At 35.9% G+C, this 27,857-nt stretch overlaps 1 protein-coding gene across 1 annotated transcript in view; it reads right to left on the bottom strand.

Moving 5' to 3' along the window:
- Positions 1 to 27,857, bottom strand: part of LOC134841262 (transient receptor potential cation channel subfamily M member 8-like) — a gene marked incomplete at its 5' end in the record, with an annotated part of 74,562 nt that overhangs the window by 34,835 nt on the left and 11,870 nt on the right. Inside the window, 5 exon segments of the mRNA XM_063857125.1 lie at positions 867 to 1,071; positions 1,745 to 2,004; positions 21,031 to 21,127; positions 21,954 to 22,040; positions 22,377 to 22,493. Coding sequence (XP_063713195.1) covers positions 867 to 1,071; positions 1,745 to 2,004; positions 21,031 to 21,127; positions 21,954 to 22,040; positions 22,377 to 22,493 — 766 coding nt within the window.

The raw sequence follows: 27,857 nt of genomic DNA, 5'->3' as shown, positions 1-27,857 counted from the left end.
AATATCTTTTTAAAATTGGGGAGTCGATATTTCTAATGGGCTCGGGAAAATTTTTGTTAAAAATTAAAATTTCGATCGCTGAAAATTGACTGAATATAAAAACCACCTAGAGCATAAATATTCCATTTTCTTCGAAATTCGGAACAACTACATCACTTTCTTTGTTAAACAACGTGCAGGGGTTATTTGAATCAGTAAACAATATCACTAACTTTTAATTTTTTTTAAAACTCAAGAACAGTCGGAAAATTCAGGTTTATACCCTGATGAGAGCAGTATTGTTGTTTCGTTTTGCAGAAAAAAAATTATATATTTGTGTTTGGGGTGGTTTTATCTCTCCAGACAACTTTTGATCCTTTAACTAGCTATTGAAAACAGATTTTTTTAAATATCGTGTGGGTATTTTACCTGTGATTTTTTGTTAAGTTATAGGGATTTGAAAACTGCCAAGTTGGCATAATTAGCGCGCGATATATTTCGTGATATTAAAGCGTAAGCGTCAAAGTAGATAGTTCCAAATTGAATTGTGTCATGCATTACTTTGTCCTTTTCATAGCATATAGTGTGTGTGTGTGGGGGGGGGTTCAAAATATGAAGAAAAATATTGTGGATAAAATATAAAGGATAAAAGAATGGGGGGGGGGGGGGTAAAATAACAATCAAGATTCAAAACTTCATCAAATTTGTTTTTTAAGTAAAAAAACTTTCATTATCAAAAATAATCAAAATAATATTCAACTTTCCTAGCGCGAATGGCATTAAGTATGATTACAAAAACATTATCTTTAATGATTGCAATAATAGCCTTAAAAATTGCCGTGAGACCTTTTGGTCTATACTCGTGAGATCTTTTGTACAGTACTTACTGCCCATCTCGGCCGCCACTTGGTACACTTCTCCGAAGGCGGGCCAGTAGGTGTGGTCCACTATGCTCCTGATCACATGTTCCACGAAGGTCGAGTCTGAGGGGATGTTGCGGCCCATTGTGGGGTAGAGGAAGGCATTAATGGCTGTCCCGAACGAGAACATGAACACCACAAGACTCACAACGAAGAACACCAGGTCGCCAGTCTGAAAAACAAACAAGCAAATAAATGTGAAGACAAACAATTTGTAACAAACAAACAGTACACCCAAGGAAAAAATCTAATTATAAAAAGGAAAACAAACTTCTGCGAAAGTTGGAGCCGCCAACAACAAAAAGAGAAGTCAAAAGTTTGAAGAAAGGTTTTAACTTAGCAGTAATAATTTATTGAAATCATAATTTAGTGCCAAATATTAAACAGATCAAATTTTAAGCATGAATGCTGATAATCATATGAAATAAAACTGCATTTTTCATGATTGAGATTTTGTCACGCCAATTAGTACCACATTTTTTGACCCGAAAGCCGTTAATCGAACGATTGTCCTGCTATTCTTAGCTGTGTTTATATTATGCGCGAGAGTTTTAGTGAAGTGAATAAGTGTTTGGCCGACTTTATTTTCGAATTTTTTTCGTCTATTCGAGTGTACGGCTCTGTGAATACTCACCTAAGCGGAAACTACTTATCATATCAGAACATTGTAAGGCTTGCCTTGTCAAAAAACACCTACGAGAAAACTAAAACTGTATGTTCATAGCAATTACCGCTAAATCAGTTATTTCGGAATGTTTAAACTTTTTACCGCTAAGATTTTTGCATGATTTGCATTCCTTAACAAGAGTCTTGCAATATTTGAATTCCAAGAACTCTGATGTTACCATTTTGCTGAGCATGAGTATCTTTGGGCCTATGGTCTCCGAGAGACTGAGACAGTGCACCAGACGCATCATGAAACTGAGCAGACTGAAGATGTAGAGACTCCTGGCCGCGATCTGCAGATCCTCCGCCTCACTCGGAGTGTTGCCGTCATAGAAGAACCAGCGCAGCACTGCCCCTGGCACAAACAGCAGGATGGCCAGGACGTCGATCCAGTTCCAGAAGCTGCCGAAGTAGGCGCCAAGGTTCTTCTGCAAGGGATCTACATACATTTGGGTAGTCATAAGTTATAGCATTCAAAAAGTAAACTTTTTGGAATTTCATAGACATAACCAAAATTTAACTTGAATCAGACTGCTTATTTAGCAAGGTCAAACTTAAGTATGTTAGAGATTTTGGAACCTGATCTAAACTACATTTTATGATTGGATAAATTAGATATTTTACCAATGTAAAGTATTTAATATTAACCAATCATGATCCATCTGACTAACAATCCACTTATTTGTAAGTGCTGAAATTACTTGTAATTTCAGCACCAGAGAGATTTGAATTTAACTTAGAAATTAGTTGGACTCTCCCGAGAACTTCAGCAGCCGCAATAAACCAGTATACCCTAGATCTATTGAGCCTAGCAGAGACTAGTTAAACAACCTGAGACTAGATAAGTATAAGAGTAAGATTAGGATCGGTATTAGACTAAGAAGTTGCACGAATCTATCCGGCCGAAAATAAGATAGCGTGACGAGCAGACGGTGTACCCTATCCGAAATTACTCTATGAGTTAACCACATCGGTCCTAACTCATCTGGTGCGACCATAAGTCTCGAACAAGACCTTAGTAGCTTAGAATTAACCAATAATAGATTAGAAATTAGACAAAACATTTACAAAATGTTATACGACGATAATTTAATCGAAATGTCTCTACGACTCAATAGATCAGAGCCAATATTCCGAACGATAACAGAACTACCCGGAATTGGAAGAAGACCTCGAACCAGAGACGACATACGACAAAGTAGAAACTTACCATATAGTTATATGATAGTTCGGCAAAAGCCAACACAAACTTTTGTATTTAGAATTTTATTAGCAATGAATTTAGATTTTCATTTGCAGACATAAAATCTTGAGTCAATCTTCATAATCATTTCAGGCGCTAAACAAAATTATTAATATACAATAACGATTGATAAAAAGATCTCAGATCGTTTTCCTAAATTCTGCAGTAATATACAAAACATGTTTGAAAAATATTTATTGAAAAATCAAAATAAAAATTAGTAGCATGACAATAAACGGTTAGTAATCATAAATCATCCTCTTGTTCCAGCTTCATCACCTAAACATAACAGCATTCATAAGCTCACTAATATCATAAAAACACTAAATCTTTTCTTTACACAAATTTAAATCATTTTAAACTTAAATTCACCTAATTTTAAAACCAGATCATCAAGGCTTATCCTTGGATCTTAAATCATTTTCTATTTAATTAAATTTAAAACTTGATCATCAAGGCCTATCCTTGGATCACAAAGAACAATTTTGTTCTCCCCACCCACTTAGCTAGTGTCTAACGACCTCAAACGTCGATTCACTATCCAACCCTTTCTACAAACCCAGGACTAATAGAAATTTTTGAACAAAACTAATCATTCAAATTAGGACAAACAGTGAAGAACTTCGGTTATTCATCCTTCACTTGATCCCCCCTCTTACCAGACCCAGGATAAATCTTAGACTTAGTAAGTTTAAAATAGTATCTAACGAACTACTCGCGTTCTAATTATACCTGAACCTTGTGGATCGATTTACTATTCTCCAACCCTTGAACACAATCACTACCCTTAAGTAAGATTAAGTAAGTTAACACCTTAGCTTATACTAGCCACGAGAAAGTAAAAAATCATTCTTCGGAATCGATATACTTTTCTCTCCAACCCTGAACAAATAAACCCAGGTTAAGCTAACCAAAAAATCGTAAGGACTAACAGTCTAAGAAAATAGAAATCATTTAACAACCTTTTGCATCCGTCATCCTAAACCTTATGTCATTTAAAAACCTAGGAAATAAACAAACAATCGTTTTACACAATTGTGAGATAGATAACAAAAAATACGACCTTGTAATCACACCTCATACACAAACAGTTGGATATATTAGAACAAAACGACAAACACTAAAAAGAAAAATAATAACCAAACAAAGACAAATAACACGAAAAAGATTTTCCAAAAACCGAAACGCATTTTCAGAATCAGAAACCAGCAGTTTAGACGAACTTTATAAATTAAAAGAATCAATAGATAAAAATTGCCCAATTCACGATCAATTATATTTTTCCGACTCAGAAACAACTTCAAATTCATCAAAAAGAGGAAAAAGAAGAATAAAAAAGCAATATAAACACAAACCAGTACACTTATACAATTGGAATCAACCAATTAGACACATCGATAATTACATATTAACAGTCATCAAACAAAAAAATGAGCTCAACGCACACCCCAGGTGAAGAAAGTCCAGATGATGATGATATCTTCCCCTTCATTGTAGATGCAAACAATGATAGAGGACAGCATATATTTTGCAAGATTTTACTCTTAAATTTGTTTGAACCCGGAATCAGCCCATGTAAAACAGAGTTCCCAGATGTAAAAATCAAAAGACAAATTATCGATCACTATCTGAAAGATATATGTAACTTAACACAACAATACGGAAACTACTCCATAGAATTCAGCTCACCAAACCAGAATCACAGCAAATATGTAATTCAAACAGACGACCTTGATTTAGAATTTTCAAAAGTATTCTCAGAATATATAAAAAGCATACAATATCATAACTCACAAAGAGCAAACTCCATATTCACCAATGAAGTTTTTGCAATAATATATAGTTATATCTCGATATTAGAAAACGAAATCCCAAATCCAAATGTCTCACCGACAGAAACATCTAAACATATAAGAGTACGACATGAAATCACACTACTCTCTAGTTTTCTAAATATAATTCAAGAAAATTTCACTAAAGATGAAGTTTCACCACATACAAAACATGACTTACAAAAAATTTTGGCATGGTTTATAATAGATTATTTCACACATAATATTGATTTAATTTCACAAGCAAGAAAAAATTTTAGACCTCAAAACTGAAACGATGATACTGCCATCACAGAACAGTCAGACTATGTTTGGGACCCCGAATGGTCTCATCCCGCATTCATAAACTTCCCGCAATCAATCTCAAGTCAAGCAATAAGTACGATATCTTATGTAAGAGATTATGTAAGAGTAATACCATTAACCATTGATGCAACACCATTAAACTATAATACATTTTTACCTGATATGCAAAATAATAGTTTAAACTCCACAGTCATACACAATGAAAACCTCAATGGAACTAGGAATCTCACTCAACAAGATATCCAGACACCATCACACTTCATAAATGAAGAAATCGTACACACAACAACTACACAACAAAGCATTTCACCGATACGTCCAAATTTAACAACACCAAGAAATACAAACCCTTCACAAACACAGGTAACCTTGCAATCAACCGTTAAACCTTCGGTTGCCCCAAAATATTCACACATGGATTATCAAACATACAGACCCATGACAATACCGTCAAAAACACGTAAAACGTTCACTAGAAACAATTTTGCAGAACATAATTATAATTACACACATCCATCAAAAACAAACTATCCCCCATGAAAAAATACTAATAATCATATAAGATCTCGAAACTGGGATAACCCAATGGCATCAACCAATTCAGTAAATTTTCAAACAAAATCACATCCTCCACAGGTTCGTAGTGAAAATTATCCATTTTTTCAACAAAATAAGAATAAAAAACAAACATCTTATCAAATGGATTACTTATCCTCAGATGATGATTTTTTACAACCAGATATATTTGCACCATATAATCAAGAATATCGTGGACAAGGAGTACAGAAACCACATACAAATCATAGAATTTTTTCTCCACAACCGATAGATACACAAAATCAACAACCAATCCAAACACAAAACCCAATTAATACACAATCTTTTCAACCAATTCAGCAACAAAACCCAATGATCACACACTCGTATCAACCAACACAAATGCAAAATGAAATACCACTCCCATATTATCTTCAACAACACGAAATAACAAGAAATCAACTTTCAAATTTTTCTCAAATGCCAAATGCAGCAGAATCATTACAAATGACAATGAATCCATACCTTATGGGTGGATCATCAATAACATCAAACAAACCTTTAATGGTATTTACAGGAACAGACCCTGAATATTCTGTAGAAGATTATTTAAATGCAGTAACAGCAAATTTGATTTTAAATATAGGACCTGAACCAATTAATACGCCACTACATCAAAACTGGATACATCGACGCACAGCGTTGATACAGGCAACCTTAGACGGCGCAGCCCAAAAATGGTTTTCAGTATTGCCTATAGAAATAAAATCAAATTGGAAAAGGTTTACACAAGAATTTTCAAAAATGTTTGACTCCGAAAGAAACAAACAACAACAAAGAGTTTTATGTAATGAAATTCGCAGATTACCAAATGAAACCATCAAGCAATTAGCAGTACGCATCGAAACACTAGTTCGAAAAGCATATTCATTAAATACACACGACTATAGAAACACAAAAATGACAGAAATCTTAATGATGACCTTAACACCGCAATTAAGGAAAATAGCAATAAAAAAGAGAGCATCCCATCCCTCCTCAATTCGAGAATCCGATTTAGATTTTCGAAAACTAGTAGACAAACTAGAACAAGCGGAAATCACAATGAAACTCGAAGAAACAGAAAATCTGAAATTACAATATGTTAACCGAATTGAAACAAATTCCACAAATATCAACAATATACAGGAATCAGATACAGACCTCGTTGAAAAAATCACTGAAATACTCAATATTTATGAAAAACACCCAAACTTTAAAGGCAAACCATCTTTCAAAAAATGGTGTAACTATTGCCGACGATATGGACATAGTATTTCTGAATGTAGACAAAAACAGCAAGACAATCAAAATAAACCTCAAAAATATAAAGAACCAAATAAATCATTCTATCAGTACATGAAGAAAGATCAAAATCTACCGAACAAAAATGTATACAGCAACAACAGTTCAGGAAATCCACTCCCGATCAATACAAATTATACAAGAACTCAATCACCACATAACTCAAGTTATAGAGGAAGATCGCCAGAACGAAGACATACACAAAATCCGTCACAAAATCACTACAATAGACCAAATAGTCGAAATAATTACTCCAGATCTAATTCAAACACAACACAATTTGTTTCTAGATCTAATTCCCAATCAAGAAATAAATACTATCCAAACAATCAGTCACGAAACTCATCATATAATAGAAATAGAAACTATTCCAATAACCGAAATAGAAGCTATTCAAACAACCGAAATCAGTATTACCCAAACAATCGATCAAGAAATATCTCATATAACAGATCAAACGGTAACTATCAAAATAGATCACGAAATAACTCACAAAATCGAGATTCAAGTTATAATAATCGTTATAGAAATTATTCCCAATCACCACACCGGAATAATAATCATTATAATAATTCTAATAATCGCCACAGAAGTAGTACCCCTAAACATCAAAGACATATTAATCAAGTACAATCAAATCCAGAAACAACATCAGACCCCCCAGGTATTGATGACACAGTAAATGATACGTTACAACTCAATCAAATAAACTGTGGATCATCAGACTCAGAAAGTGATACAGAAAACACTCTCTCCATCAATATGATAGCAATCGAAAATGACTATGAACCTATTATATATGAACAACCATTTTCATCAAACATATATGAAAATCAATCAGAACTCCTTCACAATTATTATATTGAACCCATCCATTCCACACCAACGACGCAAGAAATTAATGGAATTAACGCTACAAATCAATCCAATGAGAATGACAAAACAAAATGCTTGAATACAAACCACATCTATCAAAATATACAAAAAGAACAACCTAAAGAAAAAATTTGGACAATACCATTTCTCTTAGAAAGTCCAAGAAACAAAGAATTTCAACCACCAGATCTTGAAATTGATTTTCTAATTGATTCAGGAGCAGAATCAAATATAATAAACATTCCCACATGGAATGAAATAAAAACCTTACACCCAAAGCTAACACCTCTTGAAACCTCCAGTAAGCTAGCAACAGCACAAGGATCAACATTAATAAACTACGGAAAAATTCAATTATTTCTTCTCCCCACAAGAACAATAGAGCAAAATAAAATTTTAAATAAACCATTTAAACAAATATTCCATATCACTGATATTAAACACAATATCATTGGAATACCATTTATCTCTAAATATATACCAACAATCAACATGCACAGCAAAATACTAATCAAAGATAAATATACAAAAACAAAAGACACATCCCTAACATTTTTTCAAAGATTAAATAAACAACCACCATTCTTTTCAAAATTCTATCCAATATATAACCAACAAAGAAAACACTTGAAACCACTATCAGGAAACATATACAATTTTTCAATAAAACAAGTTCACCAATATGATAAAAAACAAAGCAAACAACAATTTTATATGTCAGATTTTGAAGTCAAACCTATCCATAAATTTTTCAAAATCACAATCTCATCAATAAAATATTTGAAAAACTCGAATTCAGATATTATTTCTTTACATGTATACAACAATACACCCTACCAAGTAACATTACCTTTAGGACTTTTAGGCTATTGCGAAACCAACGCTACAACATCACCAATACACGAAAAAGCATATCGCGTAAATAATATACTCCAATTATTAGATATTTGTCAATCCACAATTCTTAATGAAGAATTATCCATAAATAATATAATAAGTAACAAAAAAAGAAATAAGGATTATTTCACAAAAACCCCATATTTCAAACCTACATTCAACATAAGTAACTACACAGAGAATCAACAGAAATTTTTAACAATGTTTAACTTCCAACATTCACAAATAACACAAGACGAATTTGATAAATTAGCCAAACAGCTAATCAAATATTCATCAGTCTATGCAACATCCAAATTTGATGTTGGCAAAATCAGCTCATCACTACATCTCCCATTAAAACCAGATGCAGTTTTCAAAAAACAAAGAGCAAGTAAAGTACCAATTCACTTACACGATAAAGTGAACAGATTACTCGACATTTTAGAACAATACAACATTATATCACCAGTAAATAAAGAAGAACAACCAAAAGGTAACACATTTATCAACCCTGTTATCATTCTAGCCAAAGGAGAATCATTAAAAATCGTTCTCGACGCTAGATACCTCAACTCACTCATAGATGAATCAAAGTGCAATTTGCCTATTGAACCAATACAAGTTATTTTAACAAAAATAAACGGAAAATACTTTACAACCGCAGATATGAACAGTGCATATAATCAAATGCCATTAGATGAACAATCGCGACGTTTAACACAATTTGTTATTGGAAACCAACAGTATGAATTCAACCGCCTATTCTATGGAATATCCATAGGACCAGCAGCATTTTCAGCTTTTATGAGCAAAATTTTTAGACCACTAATACTCAAGAAAAACGCAATCACCTATTTAGACGATGTTTTTATGCAATCACAGACTAAAGAAGAAATGTTCAATGTTTTAGAACATTATCACCAAATACTTCAGAACGAAAATCTGAAGGCCGCCCCCGATAAATCACACTTCTTTTTGACAAGAGTTAAATTCTTAGGACATAATATAGAAAGAAAAACAATCACTCCATTGAAATCACGCATTGATGCTATTCAGAAACTCCAACCACCAACAAATAAAAAGAAAATCCAAGAATTCCTTGGAATGTTAAACTTTTTAAGCAAATATGTTTAAAAAATGCAATTATACCTAAGACCATTCTATAATATACTTAGACAACAAAATAATTTTGAATGGAATACAGAACATCAAGCACGATTTGAAGAAATTAAGAAACTCTTAACTGAACAAATTTCGAACACAATTCCAGATCCAAATCAACCATTCTATGCAATGTGCGATGCTTCCAACTTTGGCATCGGCGCAGCATTATTACAATCACATAATGGTACAAATAAAATGAACCTTATATCAGCAAATTCTCGATTATTCACTCAAGCAGAGCTACGACTCTCAACTCTAATGAGAGAATGTACAGCCATAATATATACACTCACAGAATATGAATTTCTGATACTTGGATCAAAACATCCAACAGTTCTTTTCACAGACCATAAACCAATCATCTTTCTCTTTACGCAAAAATCTAATCCAAACCACCGAGTTTATAGATTTCAACTAATTTTAATGAAATTCCCAAACTTACATATAGTTTGGACCGCAGGAAAAAATCATGCATTACCAGACACTTTAAGTCGAAATACGCCACCTGAATTACTTACACGTAAAACCACAGTTGAAATACCCAAAAATCTAAAATTCTACCTTGCAGAAAACGAAACATCACCCCGATTGGAATGCAAATATGCAGTAAAAACTGACGTTGAACAATCACAGATAAATAGTTTACAACATTTTCCACTTTATTTAGATTGCCAAAATAATCACTATGAAGTTGATCTACTTGGAACATCAACTTTTAAACCAATTCCATATTCACAATGGATAAAAAATAACACCCAACAAAAATTAATAAAACAACACCCGCCTAAAAAAGATCTTTTTCCACTAATTGAAAAAGAAAACTTAACTGATAAAATAAATTTATCAGGACCACAAACAAACGATTCAAAATACACAATAAATCAAGTTTTTGACCTCCATGACCCACTTGATACAATACCCTTATCTAAATTAGAAATTGAAAATATTTTTCTCCCCCCAACAGAAACAATTACAATTTCAACATTGAAACAATATCAAAATCTTGACCCAGTAATTAGACAACTAAAATCATGGCACAAATATAAAACTAAACCGGTCAAGGCAGATACAACTATTTTAGGAAACAAAACACTCCTCCGATACTTTCGAAAATTTAATAATACAACAATTAACGAAAATACAGACCTTTTAGAATATAAATTAAATGAATCTACAGTTCCCTGTCTCCCTTTGAGTATGATTCTCATAGCTTTTAATATTTCACATACACAAAAAATTAAAGGACACTCTGGATCAGAGAAAACATATTCAAATTTCATACAAAACTTTTATTTCCCAAATGCACCAATTTGGATAAAAGTACTATGCAATGATTGTATAGTATGTCAACTAAACAAACCTTATCCAAATCAAAAACAAATAGCACAAAAACAAGATTTTAAAGGACAAAATTTGTACTTTAACCACCGTATCTCCTTTGATACAAAAGGACCAATTTCACCCTCATCTGAAGGAAACTCCTACATTATGGTAATTGTTGACGCATTTACACATTATGTAGCACTTAACCCAGTACCACATTGTAACGCTTATTACGCTTACACAGCGCTTTATGAACACTGGATAGCCAAATTTGGACTACCAGAAATTTTAGTTACAGACAACGGTACAGAATTCATAAATAATGAAATCATCGCACTATGTCATTTATATAACATCAAACACAAACCACGTACATCTCACGCACCTTGGACAAACGGCTTAGTCGAAGGTATGAAGCGTTTATTACAAGAATATCTCAGATGTATCATCAATGGAAATGATACAAGATACACCGAATGGTCAGCAGATGTAAAATTATTTCCCTTAGCATATAATTCACAAATTACGACAACTCTAGGAATGTCACCATATGAAATGGTTTTTAACCAAAAGCCACGCAAACCAATATTGTCAACCGAATAAAGATTCAATTTGTTATAACCTACCTTTACATACACACGATGAAGATCATTTTCATCACCCACAAATTCTTAAATTAGCCTCCGGTACACACACCGAATGGATTTTAAACAGAGATAAAAAACACAATGAAATTTACCAAAAAGTAACAAAAAAGTTGTTACAAAGGCAAAACATTAATGAACAAATAAATTCACGCTTTACACCAGCCTCCGATTTAAAAATTGAAACATTTGTTTTAATACCCAATTTTAATACTCAAAAAGGAATTTCTAAAAAATTACAACCCCTTCGTAAAGGACCATACCAAATAATTGCAAAACCCACTGATGTCACATATAAAATCACCGACTCAGACAAAAAAGAAATCGTTCAACATCGAAATAACCTATTACCTTATTATCCAAAAGAATACGCACTCCGCGAACTAACTCAATTATATTCTTTTACAGGTTTAAAAGTTATTCAAAATAACCCACACACGGAAAATACAACAAAGGAACAAAAAGATTTTCACCTCAAAAACCAAAATACAAAATCAACCACCACAAAAAGCAATACAAAAAATCTAGATCAAAATACATCTCAAAAAGAAAGGAGAAATAGAAAAATGACACAACAAATAATACCCCAAGAGCAAATCGACAAATCAGAACATAGAGAGTCATCACGACTTAGAAATCAACCACGTAAAAGTTATAAAATATTCATCCCACAATCTAAAATATTAAAGAAAGTCGAATTTCAAAAACAACTTTAATTTTATATTTCACAATCTTGAAACCTTTGAAACATTTTGAATTTTCATTTTTCAAAATAACATGCTGACAAACACGCAATGATTCTAGTTCAAATTTAAACCAATAGGATTCATCTAATCCGTCACCTTCTCTAACTTAAACTCAGATCAATTAGACGAACCATAAAAAACTCCAGGCATATCTATAACTATAACTTTACGACCTCCAGGTCAAAAATAAGCAAACCACTCCAACTTGACAACTAAAATAAATATCACCATAATATCATAACCCTCCCTTATCTAATAACCCAAAGATCAACAATATTTCCCCAACTCAGACCTCAAATACCCCCCAAACAAATCTGTTAACTTAGCCTAAAGTAACAGAACGAACATTTTAATTAGCCTAAAGTGCAAAAGTCTCACCATACCCCGGATCATTTGACAAATAAAAATAAAGAAAAAGACGACCTCCCGATCACCATAAAAGTTGCCCCTAACAATTTTTCACAAAACTCAACCCACTTGTCAAAAAACCAATAAATAATCCGACCACACTTGAAAATTGCCCCGAACAACAAAAAATATTCGATCAAGAAGTCATTTCTTAAATGCTCTTCTCCCAATCAGTCAATATAATTCTAACAAATCTCATACAATTTTTTACGATACTTAAAACTTTTATAATATTTCTTTTTGATATCTTTGAATCTTTTGTAATAATCTTAATCATTTTTTGCAATATTTTTTTAATTTTCTATTCCATATTTGAACTATTCCTCAAACTTTTAAAAGCCCTTGATTATATCCACAGGTACGATTCATAAAACTTGTCTAAATGATACGAACCATTTTCAGTAGAACTGATATTTTTTTTACTATTTGTAATTTTCATAACATTTCTATCATCCCTCATTTTGACCATATGCAAATATATAAAGAAAGCAATCATCACATTCGCTCTAGCAACAATCCTCCTAATTCTTTTTTTAGAAGAATACTATAATAAACATAAACTTTTTCACTAAAAGAATAAACCAAAAATCTATCAAAAATTGCTAACCAACAGTCCCAAAGTCAGTCTTCACCGACATCATCCCAAGATAACCCAACAACACCTTCAACTACCCAAAATCCTCAAACATCTACACGAATTTCTTTTCAAGATAACCCATATACTTTTGAAGAACGACACGGACGCTTATCTGAACCACTAGAACCCGTTCAACGGCAAGCACCTTTAAGTGAACCAACATATAACTTATACCCAACACTACCACCAGAACTAAGTAGAATACGACATCCTAGCCAAAACTAAAACACAACCGAAATAAATAGGCAAATTATACATCCTCGACGAAATAGAAATTTTTAAACTCCCCGAGTTCATTTTGAAATACCTCAATCCCCATCACAAAGCACTCCAGAAAACCCCACTGGTATCTTACCAGAAACCCCTACACTTCTTTCACAACGTAGCACCTCAAGCCTACCCTCAGATTACTTAGGTTCAACACCAACATCTGAACAAATACGTGAAAATCCCTTTAATCCCCCAAACCAAACATCACGACTACCATATTGGACAACACATTCATTCACACAAGGTGAACCAAATTTAACCAATGACCCAATAGATATTTCTTCAGATACAACATCCTCATCACTACCGGAAACATTATCACTACCATCAACACCATCAATTAGCCAAATTTCACCGACGCCTCTTAACTTAAATTTTCCAAATAATCTCGACGCAAGATATCGAGAACAATCATCAATAACTATTCCTTTAAGACTAGATTGGAATACATTTACAGCACCTCCACCACTATTTGGACAACACTTAGAAAGTAATCGCCTTCACAACTGGGCACTCAATAGACTACAATATCGACAAGACATCCACGACGATATTCGTGACCACAATATACAAATACTCCAACAAAATAGTTTACAATTAAAGTTTGAAATCACAGTTAAATTAAACAACATTACTCAACATCCCTACCCTTTAGACCCACCAAACATAACAGCTCAATCACTACCACCACCATTTATAACAACTGAAGTAATATATAAATACGACAGATACACCAAAAAGACAATTGGTTACATTACATTTTATAACCCATACTCAGGATTATCATACACATGTATATTCTAAAATTATTAATTTTTCTCCAACTCCTTTTTCTAGTAATCTCAAATCAAAACATAAACCCTTCCCCCCGCACAGGACCCCAAGATTTATTAGTAACACATTACGATTGTGAAGAAAACGAACAAAAAACACTACACAAATATGCAATAAATCAAGTATCACAATGCGAAACAGAACCACAAGCCATAGAAACAACAAATGTAATAGCAACACTTTACTCAAAAGCCCGAGCAACAACAGTTATAGGATATAAATTCACAGCAACATTCTCTGAGAAAAAAGTACATTGTTCACAAGTCTCAAACGGAAATAAAAACCGACTTGACCATGAATCATTCTACCAAAGTAATATCGAACGACTTTTACACCTAAATCCCGAAGATTGTAAAAACGAGTTACTTAGACTAAATATCACACAAAATAAAAACTCAGATAGAAAGTTAGTATACTTCCAAGTTTTTTCAGACTCTGTACATCAAGCAGAACTTGAAAGATATCAAGGACATTTAAAATTAGATGAAAAATACCCATATAACGGCACACACGGACGATTAACCTATGACATACACGATAAACACTGGATACCACACATTGGTATAAATAACCCATCAAACTGCAAAGCAGACACAAAAAATAAAGGATACCAAGAAATAATGTTTTTCGATTGGAAAATACAACTCGAAAAAATACAACTCACACGAGATTTATCAGACAACACAATGATCTATCAAGGAATTAGATTACCTTGTAAAAATGATCAAGGTTATTGCGACCCTACAACACGAACACAAGCAACAATTGTTTGGTTCCCCGAAGACACATGTACAACATTTCAAGTAGCAAAAATACACGCTCGTATGATAAAATTTCACGAAAAATATTTTAAACAATCAATACCATATGAACAAGTAAATCCATTACGAAAAATAAGTTCTAATTTTAGAAACATTCACAATATAGAAAATAAATTAACACGTTTTCAAGTATATCAAGAAACAGAACTTGCATGTAAATATAAAAACCCACTTCACAAAACACAATACTCCGAAATACTAGTTGAATACGAAAAAGGATTCGACATGACCACTGGAAAAATAAAAATCGACCCATACGCCACAAGTCATCCTCCAAATGAAGGAACATCATATATACCAGTTAATTTTCAAAAAAATACAGGTCAACCTGGTGGACATCTAAAGCCCCAAGACGATCAAAGCACACGTTTACAAGAACTATCACTAATGAATAGTACATATTTCGGTAATATCCACTATGATATTCACTTAGATATGAAATTAGACTACACGATTAGCCGAACTTTTCAAGAAATGTCACTCTCCGAATTAGAAACACTTCACCAATTATGCGAATTAGAAAGAACAAAAATATTACAATCACTTGCACTAGCAGTATTAAAAATAACCTACGCAGGATATTTACTATCAGGAAATAGATCAAATTTTTTAGACTACGAAGGAAACATTTTATGGTTTTATACTTGTACCAAAAAAGTATCACCACTATACGTTTTTGAAGACAAACGATGCTATAAAAGAATCCCTATCTTTTATAAGAATAAAGTACATTTCGTTGACACACTTTCAAGAAGAACCTATTTCTGGGATACCGCAGTCCCATGCGGATCAGAAAATAGCCACAATGTAGTACAACTAAACCCTGATGAAGATAAATATTACCTTCTTACCCCATATCCCACATTAATGCAATCACTCAAAAAATTTTTCACCTGAAAGCATTAGAGCTATCGCTCGAAACCCAAATATTGACTTACAATCAATAGGAATATATTCAAAATCAGATATTCAACATCACATTCGAACACAACAATTCCAAGAATTATTAACACAAATGGACACTATAAAAAGACAATCAATTGACCAAAACTTACGCAAACTTGCCGAAACAGCAGGATTTGCAGACATCTATACGCAAGACTATAGCGGATATTTTAAAGACATTAAAGATTATATATATCTAAACGGTGAAAAATACCGTCCCCAAGATATATCACCTATTAATATTTTTAGCTTTGTTACACTCAAAAATGAAATTCTTGATTTTCTAGGATGGCCCTACTACATCTTAGAAAAATTAACTATTTAATACGCAATGTTTAACTTTATAGGATTTCTTTTTTCACTTTTAAAAGGAATCTACAACACATGTGCTATACACACACAAGTAAACAGACAAGCAATGTAGCACGCATACTATTTGCAGGATTTTTCGGAATTTTTTCTACATCAATAAACAAAATTCTTTTAGACGCACAAATAAAAGAATATAACACAAAAATAGCAACAAGACAGAACACATACGACGAAGAACATAACAATGTAGACACAACGCCTACAGCACCACAGTTACCACCCCTACCACATAACCATCCACTATCCCTAGTCCCACGAAATTTTCGAAGTTTAGCAATAACACATAATCCAAATTTTAGACCAACCATATCACAAAGTCCCATCCAACATATAATGACACACCATTCACAAGATGAAAATACTTATGAAAAAATTATAGAACAACCCCATACCACCGCTTTTCAGTCTCAAAATAATAATTTTTTTAGCCCACGATGAGCCGACAACTTGGATCCCTACACCGCTCAAATTCCCACCCAACCAACCTCACCACTCCAATTACAATAATTCCACTTTTTGCTTTCCCGCCACCCGATTTTCCAACCATTAATGTAACATCAGGCATGAATTCAGATACTAATTCACAAATCTCAGTTTTATACTCCACTTCACAACTCAATAACCCGAATATTGAAACCCGCGATGAATTTGCCGACTCTGAACCATCTCCATCCAATCATTTTCACACCAACCCCTCAATTTTTTCCCAACCCCCTTTTCAACCAATACTACCAAATAACCCTGTCCCAACCAATTCTACACCCTCTTATGCTTCCCAAGTCACTCCAACCTACTCTTCACTTCATTCAGACCGATCATCCAATTCTCCAGATACCCCCCAAATCTCCCCAGAACTAGATAATTTTATTACCCTACAACAACAACCCTACCACCTTGACACCCCCACTATGAACCAAATTTCATCCACAATAGATTCATCCAACCCACCTACCCCTACACCCTCTTCAGTTTATACCGAATCATTAGCACCATCATCCACATCTACTGAATCTTCACTCAGCACTAATAGAGCTTATCGCACTTTTAAAAGAAAGTTCCCAAACCATCCTTTCCCAGCAAAACCAGGAACAGCCCGTGAATATATAAATCATCCAAATCACACTAACACGAAAGAATTTTTAGCTATCACCTTACCCTCATTTCCACAATATACCTTAAACACCCCTCACGACACTAACGATACACGTAGTTTTGTAGACGAACACGTTTTAATGCCTACCCTTCCTTGGACCTCATATTATCATTTTACTAATCCCCTTTGCCTACCTTTATCTAACACTCACATCGATATAGAACGAAATAAAGACATGCTATATCGACTCACTACACCACTAACACCTAGACAATTTACTTACATCGGATATAAAAAGTCACTAAAAACATACACTGCACCCCGAGCTAACGAATATACGCTAGAATATTATGATCATAACATCATCCGAACTAACCAAGATCAATTTTTAGACGACGATTGCTTCGCTAACCCACAAATCACAGAAAAATTTTTCATTAAAACACCATATGTATTTACACTCAATATCTTTGATCGCAAATTTGACCACATCATTTCAGAAGCACTAACAGACACACAAGCCTACGAAAGTTTTAAAGAACGCTTTCAATTATTTTCACTAACCTTTCATTTCCTTGCACCACATGAACGAGATTTGCACTGCTCACACGATATTATGTTACGCACTAAACAAACTCACACATATACATATTATCGTTTTATACAAAATCACTTCGACCTACACACTCCCTCCAGACAACCACACCACCGTTTTCAATTCATCAGTTCCAAATACACCTCACCATTCTTTCTTAACTTCACATATTGCATTAAAGATACTAACCTTCATGGTATTCTTCAAAATTACGACCCCATAACCCAAATGTATATTTTTTGTCCCATCACGAAGACCTTCAACGCAGAAGAATCCCGACCCTTCCTTATCCCACACGAATTTGTTCAACCTATAGAAATCTCCATATTAGAATTCATCCACAACACTAAATTCAATCACAAATTATATAATCTCATCCAAAACACACCTTATGAGTTTGCAGTTGGCACAGAAGAACTAACAACCATTAAAGCACTTCAATTGCTTTGGCCACTGCTTCAAACTAAAAATATCATCCGCATCTTAGCAAAATTACTAACAACTTCCGACCTCATCCACGACATCTTTCCCCACGGTTTCTTCCCCGACGACTAACAGGTAAGTATGAATTATACATACTATTAATTAATTAAATTAAAATTAGAAACTTACCATTCTTTATCCATGTCTTCTTTAGAATTTTAGCCTTCATCCAACGATCATCTGAAAAATTCACACAACAAAAATAAAAAATAGAAAACTTCTTCAAACTGTTTAAAACTCTATAAATTTTTTACACCAAACAATTAAATAAAATAATACCAATGCAGTAATTTAATTTATAAATTTTTTCCCCACAAGCAGTAAATCTAATAATGATGAAAATTTGTAACTTAATTTTCCCCAACAACTAGCAGTAAAATTGAATTTCTATGTAATAAATTGATAAAACGAAAATGCAGTACTAACTTTTTGATATTTCCATTCATTCGCACAAAAATTCTATCCACACTCGCACAGCTCGCCCACGAAGAATTGTTTAAAATAATGAATTTCAGTTTCAAGCTTTCACACTCAACAACTCTAACACAAGATAACACGTTTCAAACTTTCCTTTAACCCGGTTGGAAAGGAATTATATACTAAACAACACTAACCAACGCAGCTTACTAAACACCACAAACCATAGAATAACAGCATGACTAAGAAAAGGAAACCAACGGTACCCAAACCGGATTAACCCAGTTTAAAACTGGATAAATTATTCTTTTGAAGACTATTATAAAGTCTAAGAAAGAAATAATAAAACACAAAAAAGTCGAAAGACAAACCCATACCACAAACAATTTGATTTTTGAAAAAAGGACACAAGCAACAAAACATAACAAAAACCACAACAAACCCAACATAAAACGTTATCACATAACAGGACCTCTCACAAACACCGCATGCAATCATACTCCCACTCCTGGCCTAACCCACCAGAAGAGGACGTCCTGAGCATGCTCTATAGCCGGCCTAACCCACCGTGCTACATCCACGCTTTGTGACCACACTCCTATTTTTAATAAGAGCTACTCAAGGGTGAGTAACTCTTCAAAATAACTGAACTAAAACAAAAAGCTTTTGTGAAAACAACTAACCAAAATCATAATTAAAAAACATTAAACTAATAAAAGTTTTATAAAATGTAAATTATATTATGCAATATATAGATCAGCATACAACACCAAGGACGAACATCCAAAGACAAAACGACCCCACTACACTCGAAAAAGAATGGCCAACCACAATCGATTTGCCGCTCACAATCACAACTCAAAGGATTTAGAGTACGACTTGACTTCGCAGAAAAGGACTTCATTGAACTAGACCAAGGACCACCTCGATGTTCAAGTATACGTGCAGATCCGAGTTACAAGGCATCCCTTCCACACACGATCTTCACGCCATTCCCAGACGACGTTGCACACAAAACAAGTTCTCAACATAATACAGAAAAAACTGTCATGGCAAACCATTTCGAAATCGGATTGATTTCATTGGGGATCACAGTCGTTGTCGAATGACGACATAACAATTTCCTATCCATAATTCCAGCGTCCTGGAACGTTCTTCTCCAAGAGGAACCGGATAAGAAAATGATGTTCGCCAAATACCAACGTTCACCATCCATCCTTCAAATTGCAGAGAAGAAAGATAGTTCTAAAAAACTCTGTAAACCCCGGATGGGTGGAACCTGATCTAAACTACATTTTATTAATGGATAAATTAGATATTTTACCAATGTAAAGTTTTTAATATTAACCAATCATGATCCATCTGACTAACAATCCACTTATTTGTAAGTGCTGAAATTACTTGTAATTTCAGCACCAGAGAGATTTGAATTTAACTTAGAAATTAGTTGGACTCTCCCGAGAACTTCAGCAGCCGCAATAAACCAGTATACCCTAGATCTATTGAGCCTAGCAGAGACTAGTTAAACAACCTGAGACTAGATAAGTATAAGAGTAAGATTAGGATCGGTATTAGACTAAGAAGTTGCACGAATCTATCCGGCCGAAAATAAGATAGCGTGACGAGCAGACGGTGTACCCTATCCGAAATTACTCTATGAGTTAACCACATCGGTCCCAACTCAATTTAGACTAACCTGAGCTAGATGAAAACATCTGTCTGACTTCTTCTATGACCAGAGTCAACACATAGATCATCACCAGAAACTCCCCGAAGTTACCATTGCTGTTGAACTAAACAATAGACACACTCAAGAAATGAATACACATCTAAAGTCATGAAGAACCAGTGGAATCACATATTTACAAGCTGACACATCTTTTGTCGGCATAAAAACTATAACACAGCAGAACAAAGACTTTAAAAAAAACTAACTGAAACTTCATATAAAAACAGAAAGCCGGATACTGTGCAAATGGATAAAAGGAGCTGAACAAAAAAAATTGGAGATGGGGGTATATTCGACAGTCATGAAAACATAAGCAAATTGAAAAACGGTTTGTTTAGAAAAGTTGTTTTTTTTGAAAAATGAAAAAAAATCAAATTTTTTTTTTCAAGTTTTGCAGTTTTTTGAATTTTTTAAAAAGCGCTAAAATACTCAAACTAGACTAACGTTACTCAAGTAAAACTAAAATTTTAAGTTTTAAATTAGGCTACTGTAAGCTTTCAAGCAGTTAAAATATTTATTCGCTCGAAATAAGACGAAAAATTTTTAATGGTCGGAACGGAAACTACTAAAATATGTGTAATCTTCCTGAAAAAAAATTGATTTGTTCGTTATTGTCAACTACAAAAATTAAATTGTTTATTTTTTGTTGAATTATTAAAACATTTTCTTGATGACAGGCCTGATTGATTTTACTGAAAGGGTTAATTGACCTCTGGGGTTTCGATAATCGTTATGAAAGATAATGGCGACGTATAACATTTCTCCAAATATGGTCATTGAGGGGTTTCAAAAGACTCAAATCTTTCGAAATGGTAGACGTAAGAAAAGGATCGACCCCCCCCCCCATCCCCCCGTCAAAAAGTTCCTGTGCACGCGAAAACCACTCTAACCTCGAATGGGTTGAATTGCTGCAGGTTGATCTGTTGTTCATACAGGATTACATATCCAAATCCAACCACGAACAGCACGAATGACGTCTAAAACATCATACGGTCTATATGCAAATGCAAACATGGTACATCAACGAAAAATTTTTCAACTCTATTTTTTATTACAACCATTAAAGAAGCAACGCAACATTTATTATTTTTGTCTAATTTTAAAGTTATTATGAGCCACAATGGGACCCAAAACACTTCGACTCACTTAGATTTTTTGAACTTGTATAGTTATTGCGTCAAAAATTAGGACCACGAATAAAAACAAACAGTAAACTAGCCGCACAAAACCTTGTTATTTAACAAAACCTTTGGTAGAGAGCAAATTTCAAAAAGCAAAAGACGAAAAAAGTTTTATAGTATTAAATGACTCACGTAATACAGGAGCATTTTGACGAGGGGGGCGCTGTAGAAGTATCTGATCTTCTTGTACCACCTCACCCTCTTCCGCTTGGGCTTCCCACCTGCCACCTCATTACCCTTGTCCACTTCCTGCAACAGGATTGAATTTAAGATTAAGGAAAATTACTATTTGCTCTTCTTGTACCACCTCACCCTCTTCCGCTTGGGCTTCCCACCTGTCACCTCATTACCCTTGTCCACTTCCTGCAACAGGATTGAATTTAAGATTAAGGAAAATTACTATTTGCTCTTCTTGTACCACCTCACCCTCTTCCGCTTGGGCTTCCCACCTGCCACCTCATTACCCTTGTCCACTTCCTGCAACAGGATTGAATTTAAGATTAAGGAAATTTACTATTTGCTCTTCTTGTACCACCTCACCCTCTTCCGCTTGGGCTTCCCACCTGTCACCTCATTACCCTTGTCCACTTCCTGCAACAGGATTGAATTTAAGATTAAGGAAAATTACTATTTGCTCTTCTTGTACCACCTCACCCTCTTCCGCTTGGGCTTCCCACCTGTCACCTCATTACCCTTGTCCACTTCCTGCAACAGGATTGAATTTAAGATTAAGGAAAATTACTATTTGCTCTTCTTGTACCACCTCACCCTCTTCCGCTTGGGCTTCCCACCTGCCACCTCATTACCCTTGTCCACTTCCTGCAACAGGATTGAATTTAAGATTAAGGAAATTTACTATTTGCTCTTCTTGTACCACCTCACCCTCTTCCGCTTGGGCTTCCCACCTGCCACCTCATTACCCTTGTCCACTTCCTGCAACAGGATTGAATTTAAGATTAAGGAAAATTACTATTTGCTCTTCTTGTACCACCTCACCCTCTTCCGCTTGGGCTTCCCACCTGCCACCTCATTACCCTTGTCCACTTCCTGCAACAGGATTGAATTTAAGATTAAGGAAAATTACTATTTGCTCTTCTTGTACCACCTCACCCTCTTCCGCTTGGGCTTCCCACCTGCCACCTCATTACCCTTGTCCACTTCCTGCAACAGGATTGAATTTAAGATTAAGGAAATTTACTATTTGCTCTTCTTGTACCACCTCACCCTCTTCCGCTTGGGCTTCCCACCTGCCACCTCATTACCCTTGTCCACTTCCTGCAAAAGGATTGAATTTAAGATTAAGGAAATTTACTATTTGCTCTTCTTGTACCACCTCACCCTCTTCCGCTTGGGCTTCCCACCTGCCACCTCATTACCCTTGTCCACTTCCTGCAACAGGATTGAATTTAAGATTAAGGAAAATTAATATTTGCTCTTCTTGTACCACCTCACCCTCTTCCGCTTGGGCTTCCCACCTGCCACCTCATTACCCTTGTCCACTTCCTGCAACAGGATTGAATTTAAGATTAAGGAAATTTACTATTTGCTCTTCTTGTACCACCTCACCCTCTTCCGCTTGGGCTTCCCACCTGCCACCTCATTACCCTTGTCCACTTCCTGCAAAAGGATTGAATTTAAGATTAAGGAAATTTACTATTTGCTCTTCTTGTACCACCTCACCCTCTTCCGCTTGGGCTTCCCACCTGCCACCTCATTACCCTTGTCCACTTCCTGCAACAGGATTGAATTTAAGATTAAGGAAAATTAATATTTGCTCTTCTTGTACCACCTCACCCTCTTCCGCTTGGGCTTCCCACCTGCCACCTCATTACCCTTGTCCACTTCCTGCAACAGGATTGAATTTAAGATTAAGGAAATTTACTATTTGCTCTTCTTGTACCACCTCACCCTCTTCCGCTTGGGCTTCCCACCTGCCACCTCATTACCCTTGTCCACTTCCTGCAAAAGGATTGAATTTAAGATTAAGGAAATTTACTATTTGCTCTTCTTGTACCACCTCACCCTCTTCCGCTTGGGCTTCCCACCTGCCACCTCATTACCCTTGTCCACTTCCTGAAACAGGATTGAATTTAAGATTAAGGAAAATTAATATTTGCTCTTCTTGTACCACCTCACCCTCTTCCGCTTGGGCTTCCCACCTGCCACCTCATTACTCTTGTCCACTTCCTGCAACAGGATTGAATTTAAGATTAAGGAAATTTACTATTTGCTCTTCTTGTACCACCTCACCCTCTTCCGCTTGGGCTTCCCACCTGCCACCTCATTACCCTTGTCCACTTCCTGCAAAAGGATTGAATTTAAGATTAAGGAAATTTACTATTTGCTCTTCTTGTACCACCTCACCCTCTTCCGCTTGGGCTTCCCACCTGCCACCTCATTACCCTTGTCCACTTCCTGCAACAGGATTGAATTTAAGATTAAGGAAATTTACTATTTGCTCTTCTTGTACCACCTCACCCTCTTCCGCTTGGGCTTCCCACCTGCCACCTCATTACCCTTGTCCACTTCCTGCAAAAGGATTGAATTTAAGATTAAGGAAATTTACTATTTGCTCTTCTTGTACCACCTCACCCTCTTCCGCTTGGGCTTCCCACCTGCCACCTCATTACCCTTGTCCACTTCCTGCAACAGGATTGAATTTAAGATTAAGGAAAATTACTATTTGCTCTTCTTGTACCACCTCACCCTCTTCCGCTTGGGCTTCCCACCTGCCACCTCATTACCCTTGTCCACTTCCTGCAACAGGATTGAATTTAAGATTAAGGAAAATTACTATTTGCTCTTCTTGTACCACCTCACCCTCTTCCGCTTGGGCTTCCCACCTGCCACCTCATTACCCTTGTCCACTTCCTGCAACAGGATTGAATTTAAGATTAAGGAAATTTACTATTTGCTCTTCTTGTACCACCTCACCCTCTTCCGCTTGGGCTTCCCACCTGCCACCTCATTACCCTTGTCCACTTCCTGCAACAGGATTGAATTTAAGATTAAGGAAAATTAATATTTGCTCTTCTTGTACCACCTCACCCTCTTCCGCTTGGGCTTCCCACCTGCCACCTCATTACCCTTGTCCACTTCCTGCAACAGGATTGAATTTAAGATTAAGGAAATTTACTATTTGCTCTTCTTGTACCACCTCACCCTCTTCCGCTTGGGCTTCCCACCTGCCACCTCATTACCCTTGTCCACTTCCTGCAAAAGGATTGAATTTAAGATTAAGGAAATTTACTATTTGCTCTTCTTGTACCACCTCACCCTCTTCCGCTTGGGCTTCCCACCTGCCACCTCATTACCCTTGTCCACTTCCTGCAACAGGATTGAATTTAAGATTAAGGAAATTTACTATTTGCTCTTCTTGTACCACCTCACCCTCTTCCGCTTGGGCTTCCCACCTGCCACCTCATTACCCTTGTCCACTTCCTGCAAAAGGATTGAATTTAAGATTAAGGAAATTTACTATTTGCTCTTCTTGTACCACCTCACCCTCTTCCGCTTGGGCTTCCCACCTGCCACCTCATTACCCTTGTCCACTTCCTGCAACAGGATTGAATTTAAGATTAAGGAAAATTACTATTTGCTCTTCTTGTACCACCTCACCCTCTTCCGCTTGGGCTTCCCACCTGCCACCTCATTACCCTTGTCCACTTCCTGCAACAGGATTGAATTTAAGATTAAGGAAAATTACTATTTGCTCTTCTTGTACCACCTCACCCTCTTCCGCTTGGGCTTCCCACCTGCCACCTCATTACCCTTGTCCACTTCCTGCAACAGGATTGAATTTAAGATTAAGGAAAATTAATATTTGCTCTTCTTGTACCACCTCACCCTCTTCCGCTTGGGCTTCCCACCTGCCACCTCATTACCCTTGTCCACTTCCTGCAACAGGATTGAATTTAAGATTAAGGAAATTTACTATTTGCTCTTCTTGTACCACCTCACCCTCTTCCGCTTGGGCTTCCCACCTGCCACCTCATTACCCTTGTCCACTTCCTGCAAAAGGATTGAATTTAAGATTAAGGAAATTTACTATTTGCTCTTCTTGTACCACCTCACCCTCTTCCGCTTGGGCTTCCCACCTGCCACCTCATTACCCTTGTCCACTTCCTGCAACAGGATTGAATTTAAGATTAAGGAAATTTACTATTTGCTCTTCTTGTACCACCTCACCCTCTTCCGCTTGGGCTTCCCACCTGCCACCTCATTACCCTTGTCCACTTCCTGCAAAAGGATTGAATTTAAAATTAAGGAAATTTACTATTTGCTCTTCTTGTACCACCTCACCCTCTTCCGCTTGGGCTTCCCACCTGCCACCTCATTACCCTTGTCCACTTCCTGCAACAGGATTGAATTTAAGATTAAGGAAAATTACTATTTGCTCTTCTTGTACCACCTCACCCTCTTCCGCTTGGGCTTCCCACCTGCCACCTCATTACCCTTGTCCACTTCCTGCAACAGGATTGAATTTAAGATTAAGGAAAATTACTATTTGCTCTTCTTGTACCACCTCACCCTCTTCCGCTTGGGCTTCCCACCTGCCACCTCATTACCCTTGTCCACTTCCTGCAACAGGATTGAATTTAAGATTAAGGAAATTTACTATTTGCTCTTCTTGTACCACCTCACCCTCTTCCGCTTGGGCTTCCCACCTGCCACCTCATTACCCTTGTCCACTTCCTGCAACAGGATTGAATTTAAGATTAAGGAAAATTACTATTTGCTCTTCTTGTACCACCTCACCCTCTTCCGCTTGGGCTTCCCACCTGCCACCTCATTACCCTTGTCCACTTCCTGCAACAGGATTGAATTTAAGATTAAGGAAAATTAATATTTGCTCTTCTTGTACCACCTCACCCTCTTCCGCTTGGGCTTCCCACCTGCCACCTCATTACCCTTGTCCACTTCCTGCAACAGGATTGAATTTAAGATTAAGGAAATTTACTATTTGCTCTTCTTGTACCACCTCACCCTCTTCCGCTTGGGCTTCCCACCTGCCACCTCATTACCCTTGTCCACTTCCTGCAAAAGGATTGAATTTAAGATTAAGGAAATTTACTATTTGCTCTTCTTGTACCACCTCACCCTCTTCCGCTTGGGCTTCCCACCTGCCACCTCATTACCCTTGTCCACTTCCTGCAACAGGATTGAATTTAAGATTAAGGAAATTTACTATTTGCTCTTCTTGTACCACCTCACCCTCTTCCGCTTGGGCTTCCCACCTGCCACCTCATTACCCTTGTCCACTTCCTGCAAAAGGATTGAATTTAAGATTAAGGAAATTTACTATTTGCTCTTCTTGTACCACCTCACCCTCTTCCGCTTGGGCTTCCCACCTGCCACCTCATTACCCTTGTCCACTTCCTGCAACAGGATTGAATTTAAGATTAAGGAAAATTACTATTTGCTCTTCTTGTACCACCTCACCCTCTTCCGCTTGGGCTTCCCAACTGCCACCTCATTACCCTTGTCCACTTCCTGCAAAAGGATTGAATTTAAGATTAAGGAAAATTACTATTTGCTCTTCTTGTACCACCTCACCCTCTTCCGCTTGGGCTTCCCACCTGCCACCTCATTACCCTTGTCCACTTCCTGCAA

The sequence above is a fragment of the Symsagittifera roscoffensis genome, chromosome 3 (genome assembly GCF_963678635.1).
Source record: "Symsagittifera roscoffensis chromosome 3, txSymRosc1.1, whole genome shotgun sequence".
Taxonomy (NCBI): Eukaryota; Metazoa; Xenacoelomorpha; order Acoela; family Convolutidae; genus Symsagittifera; species Symsagittifera roscoffensis.
The sequence above is the reverse complement of the archived record's forward strand: the minus strand, read 5'-3'. Positions and strand labels throughout refer to the sequence as shown.